This window comes from Amphibalanus amphitrite, unplaced genomic scaffold (assembly GCF_019059575.1).
Source record: "Amphibalanus amphitrite isolate SeventyFive unplaced genomic scaffold, NRLGWU_Aamphi_draft 000221F_arrow, whole genome shotgun sequence".
NCBI classification, from domain to species: domain Eukaryota; kingdom Metazoa; phylum Arthropoda; class Thecostraca; order Balanomorpha; family Balanidae; genus Amphibalanus; species Amphibalanus amphitrite.
The window spans coordinates 750,663-756,662 of NW_024881716.1; the positions used below are offsets into that span (position 1 = coordinate 750,663).

The window sequence follows — 6,000 nt, forward strand, 5'->3', positions numbered from 1 at the left end:
ATTTCGCTCAAATTTTCAGGGAACGTGTATAATTGATGTGTAATAAGGTGCTGAAAGTTAAACGTCGCTGGCGTAACGCGTTTAGAAGTTATTGGCGAAAAACGGGAAGGGGGGGGGGGCAGTTTCTGCCCTCCCCCAGCAGGTTAAGGAACAGTTTTGAATCGCTTCGATTCCATTTTTTTTTTGCTCGGCCAGCCTAGCGCCAGTCTCGAGCGGTGGGACAGTTAACCCGGCAATTTTGACAGTTAACCCGGCAATTTTGGCCGGGATGCAAAAGTTACGTTAAACCGGTTTATGTTAAACCGGGAGCAAATAACAGCGTGGGAGCCTATCTTAGGTGTGGCAAAGCTAACGGAGTACTTACTTGTTGCCGAAGTGCCGAAAGAAGGCGCTGGAACCGAAAACACAACATTGGTTCATGTATTTATTAACATTCATACACACAGTCATACTTGTGTAAGGTGTCAGTGTTCGGTTGTGGGGTGTAATAGCCAGGGACAAAGTTCTATGAACTGAAAAACCCGGCGCCTATTGCAAAAGGAAAAACCCCGCGCTGAAGCCAAAATAGCGCGGGGAAAAAACCCTGTATCGTTTAAGCTAATGTGTAGGAGGGTGACGAAGAGGGAGATGGGAGACGGTTCCGCGCGGGAGGGACACCCGGGGTCGCCTAGCAGCAAACGCTTCAGCCCCCAGTCGGTGTTGGCGCTGCGACGGTTGTTGGCACGGGGCCTTTACCGGAGCGCGCAATATGTCTGTGCAAGGAGGGATAAGAAAAGGGACAGGGAGGTGACTCCGCGCGAGAAGGGCGCCCGGAGGCCAAGCAGGAAAAGCTAAGCCCCCAGTCGGTGTTGACGCTCAACGATCTCGGCCCAATCGACCTGATCGGAGCGCGCAATGTGGAGTCACCTAAGTGTTCGCGGTGCCGCGCCTCCGCCGCCGTTAGCGCGCGTGTAAATCACAGGTGATTAGGCCAGATCGACGATTCAACGGAGCAATTAGTGCGAATGAGAAGCGGTGGGGGAACAACATCGAACGATAATCACAAAAATCACAAGAACATCAACAGCAAGAATGAAAGATCAATCATTAGCACGTACAATCAACGGCGCGGCGGAGAGAAAATGGCGGAGAAGAATTTGTATTTGTATTTGTATTTGTATATTTAAAATCGCCAACAGACAATAAGTCCACTTAAAAGGCGAAGTCAAAGGGACAGTAAAACAGCACCCACCCACACACACAACACACACACCTACACACACACACACACACACTGAAGATAAAAACACGTAGAGTTATAAACACAGGAGATGTAAATAAATAAATAAATAAATAATAGCCTAAAAAGCCTAGTGAACAAGAAACACTAAAAGCACAGCGGATGCGATCACGCCGCTTCCAGCCCTTTCACATAGTTTAAAACATGTCCTCTAAAAGTGTAAAAACTATCGCTAAAAACATCAGCGGGACTTCTAGTTAAAAACACGTTCATGGCCTTCGGTAGTCGGCGCAGAAAACCATCCCCGACGGTCCGTACGCGCCAGGGAAGCTCGGCGAAGAGCCGCTGTGAGCGGGTTGATCGCGGCGGCACATGGAGCGGAAATCTACCAAGGAGGTTAGAAGAACGGATTTTACCGGCCAGGATATTCCTCAGGAAGAGCAGGTCGTGTTGGTTTCTACGGACAGACAGTGATGTAATACCAAAATGATGCAGAAGAGAAGGATAGGACAGAGAGGAACATGGCGAGGATGTGTGGCTATTCAACCACAACAAGAACTTGTGCTGCACACGATCAACCCGCTCTGTGTGGGATTTGGCCGCTCCCGCCCAGACCACGCAACCGTATTCCAAAATTGAACGAACATTGGCATAGTAAGTAACGAGTAACGTATGTTTGTTGAATTTCGATCTCTTAGTCCCGGCCTGAAAGGTTCTGATCATCAGGCCTAGGGCCCTGTTTGCCTGGCATACAATCCGGGACACGTGCGCCGAAAATGACAGCTTGCTGTCAATTGTGACGCCAAGATCTTTGATCTCGTCTACGCTCTCCAGAACAGCGCTGCCAATACGGTAGGTGGTCCGAACGGGAGCGCGCCGCAGAGTCACACTGAATGCTTTACATTTGGCTGGGTTTAGAGACAGACCCCATGTGGCCGACCAGGAGCTCAGCCGGTCAATGTCCGTCTGCAGAGAGTAGGAGAGAGTGTAGGAGAGGAGGAAGTTTCTGGTACTAGGCCAGGCCGGGGGTTAAAGTTCGTGGAGAAGTTGCGCGTCCCTGAGAAATGCGAAGAGTTTTTCGAGGAGAAGTGGATGGTCGTCTCCCAGGAGAGTGGGGAGATCCAGATATCATCTGTGCTTAAAAAGACAAAAACGAGACGATTAGATGGCTCTGATAAGAGCCATTGACATGTGCCAGCGAAACGGTCAGGCACATCGTTCACTTCTTAGCCGGGGCCTTTTTGGCGGCAGGCTTTTTGGCAGCCGTCTTTTTGGGCTTCGGTGCCTTGGGCTTCTTCGCCGGCGACTTGGCCTTCTTAGCTTTGGTTGGCTTGGCCTTGGGCTTCTGGGCCTTGGCGGGAGACTTGGCGGTCTTCTTTTTGTCCGCCGACTTTTTGGCAGCAGTCTTCTTTGGTGTCTTTTTCGCGGCCACAGGCTTCTTAGGCGACTTTGCGGCGGGCTTGGCCGGCTTGGCAGCAGCGGAAGACAGCTTGAACGATCCGCTGGCACCCTTGCCTTTAGTCTGCACCAGGGCGCCGCTGGTGACGCCAGTCTTGAGAGCCTTTTTGATGAACGGCGCCAGCTTTTCAACGTCGACCTTGTAGTTTGCTGCAATGTACTTCTTGATGGCGATCAGCGACGAGCCTCCTCGCTCCTTCAGACCTTTGATGGCTCCCTGGACCATCTCGTTGGTGGGCGGGTGCGTCGGCTTGGTGCGAGGCACCTTTGCCTTGGCCGCCTTGGCGGCGCCAGCAGCAGGGGCGGTGGCAGCGGTAGACTCGGTCATCTTTTTCTGGCGTCAGGTATCGAAGCTTTTTTTTTTTTTTTTTTTTTTTTTTTTTTTTTTTTTTGAATTTTGCTCCCGACAGGCCGAGGCCCTGGTCGGGGTAGGGGGAAGTTACTAGCTGGCAATTAGCCAGATCTTCCGTTTTACTTTACTTTAATGCCGGCTATGTTATTCCGGCCCAAGGCAATATTAAGAACAAAGTTTACGTTAGCCCGGCTCATGTGACGTCCGGTGGAAGCAAGTGCAAGGGAAAGCCAGAAAGGGTGCCAGAGTGGCAGTGCCGAGAGGGATTTTGAGTACTTACATTTCTTGCTGCTGAATCTTGATGCTGAAATGTGGTAGTGTTGTAATGTGTGATGTTGTTGTGTTGTGAGTTCCACCAGGAAAGTCCTAACTAGAAAAACCTGGTGCCTATCTTAGAGGGCAAAACCTGTGCGCTTTTGCCAAATTGCACAGGAAAAATCCCTTTGCTTTGATATTACGTTACGTTATATCGCTAATGTGTAAGTGTGTTTGTGGAGCTATGTGTCTCGAGTGGGCCTCAACCTTTAAGAGGGATCCCTGTCGAGAACCGCGAGAGGGATGGGCAGGTGCCGATTGCCGCCGCCGCCGCCGGAGGGACGCAAACGCGCGCGCTCGCAAACATAGACGAAATCACGGCACAACAAGAACAATGGAAACAAAAACAATTACGATGAAACCACGAGAGAAACCAAGAGAAACCAAGAAAAACCAAGAGAAAATCATGTGTCCAAGGAGTTGGGGGAGGAGCCCACCGCCGCGTGCTAATGGTCCCCGCGGCGGCGGCTGGTGCCCGTAAGCTCGGGGCTCCTACAAAACCCCCACCAAGTGCTGACTGGTATGATTAGAGAACTGACGTTTCAGTGCTGACTCCAGTGACGTAACAATCCATTAAACGGGTCGTTGCGGACGGCATAGTGCCGACACCTCTTTCTCCAAGCAGATGGGGGGCAGAGGAGCCCTCCGCCGCGTGCCAATGGTCCCCGCGGCGGCGGCTGGTGCCCGTAAGCTCGGGGCTCCTTAATTGACATGGCCAGTGTCCAGGAAATCAAAAAGATTGAGTCCCGCGCCCAGAACCGCTATCGACGGCTGGCCGACCACGGAACTGAGCGCGAGACTGTGTTTTTTTTTTTTTTTTTTTTTTTTTTTTTTTTTTTTTTTTTTTTTTTTTTTTAATTTTGTCTTCCCGGCATGCCTAAGGCAACCGCCAGGGAAGGGGAAATTACTAAGGCTGGCAATGAGCCAGATCTTTCGTTTTACTTTACTTTACTGTCAGCTATTTAATTCTGACCCAAGCAAGAGAGAGAAGCAAACTTTACTTTAATTCGGCTCATGTGGCGTCCGATTAACAAGGCAAGGGTGTCCAGAAAGGGGTAGAATATTCATACTTGCTGCTGTAAATCTTGCTGCTGATGGTGTGAGGTGTTGCAATGTGTGATGTTTGTTGTGGGATGTATTTACCAGGAAAAGTCCTAACTAGAAAAAACCTGGTGCCTAAGTCAAGGGGCAAAAACTGTCGAGTACAGTAAAAATCCCCACAATAGTTACGTTACGTTATATCTCTAATGTGGACAGTGAAAGTGTGATTGCGCAGGCTGTTCGCAGGGATCGGCCAAAATAAAAACCGGCCTACCGAGTGAGACAGCCAGCGGGTTATGGCAGCCGGTGTGACCCGGGTGCCCCAGTCATGTCCCGCCCGTCTCAGGGGTACAACTTTGACTGGAATTTGGTGGCTCTGGAGGAGTAGCCGTGAGGCATAGCTCGACTCCTAGGCAGCGATGTTGGTAGGGCTAGTGGTTACCCGTTGGAGGAATTCTCTGAAGGAAGATACGGCGTCCGTGGTGAGGGGGTCCGTCAAAATAGAAGCCAGCCACGGCTGCCCTGTACGCTTTGGATTCTGGGCGAAGGTCAAGGTCGTATAGTCGGATTTCATGGTCAAACCAGTAGAGGGTGGAGGGAGGGTAGGAAAGTCGCCTGCCGCTGGCGTACTCAAACTTCAGCGACCCGATGTCAGGTGGAGGGATCTCACCCCTGGGACGTCTCTTCGGGATCAGGTCTGGATCGGGATCGTCGGTGTCGTTTCGGGGGCTGTCAGGCTGGAAGCTCGCCGTGTAGCCTCGGGTGAACGGCCTGCTTCGAGAGCAGCCGAAGTCGTCGGGGTCCGTGGTTGGTGTCGGTGAGTCGGGGGTGTCAGTCTGGACTTCGGCAGAGACCAGTCGGGCGGGTCGAGTTTGAGAGGTCGAGTCGAAGGTGGTCAGTTTGGTCGTTTCGGTGCTGGCGTCGGTCGTCTGAGAGCTGGCTGTCTCGGTCTGGGTCTGAACAGGGACTGCGGTCGCCTTAGGGGCCATGACCTCACCATCTGTCTGGACAGAGGCGTCTGTGCGAGCCGGAGGGGGCTGCATCGTTCGGTGCTGACTCTCAAGTGGAGGCCAAGCTGTGGAGTTGAGCGGCGGGGGTTGGAATGGCGCTCGCTCTCGAGTGTCTCGTTTGGTGGTTTTCCAGACGGGGCAGCTGTTTCGGTCCCATGCTGGGTGTGGACCAGAGCAGAGAGGGCACTTTGGGACCGAGGTACAGTCACCTGTGGGGTGGCTGTCCCTGGCAGAGCACTGCCCGCAGACTGTCTCTTTTCGTCGGCAAGAGCGCATGGAGTGGCCTAGCTTCCAGCACCTACGGCATTGCCTTGGCAGCTGGATCCAGGGTCGAACAGGGACGGAGAGGTACCCGCAGAGGAGCTTTCTTGGGAGATCGAGTCCTTTAAAGCGAAGTCGAATCAGGAGGTTTGGAGTTCGGTCCTTGGATTTGAGCCTCTGCACCTCGATAACACCCTGCGGGGCTAGTTCGGTGAGGAGCTCTTCGTCAGAGAGGTCGCTGAGGTCCGGACAGTGAATGAGACCCTGCGATGACATCAGGTTGGTTGCAAGAACAGCCGAAACAGGTTTTCCGAGCATGGTTTGGCAGGAGAGAAGGGCAGAGC

General features: G+C 52.5%; 1 protein-coding gene across 1 annotated transcript; it reads right to left on the bottom strand.

Annotated features, from left to right (window-relative positions):
* Positions 1–2,423: 2,423 nt before the first annotated feature.
* On the bottom strand, positions 2,424–3,778 carry LOC122385541 (late histone H1-like). The gene has a single exon (XM_043373884.1). It carries the CDS (start codon positions 3,003–3,005, stop codon positions 2,439–2,441), a length of 567 nt encoding a protein of 188 aa, XP_043229819.1. The 5' UTR covers positions 3,006–3,778; the 3' UTR covers positions 2,424–2,438.
* Between the last annotated feature and the right edge of the window lie 2,222 nt (positions 3,779–6,000).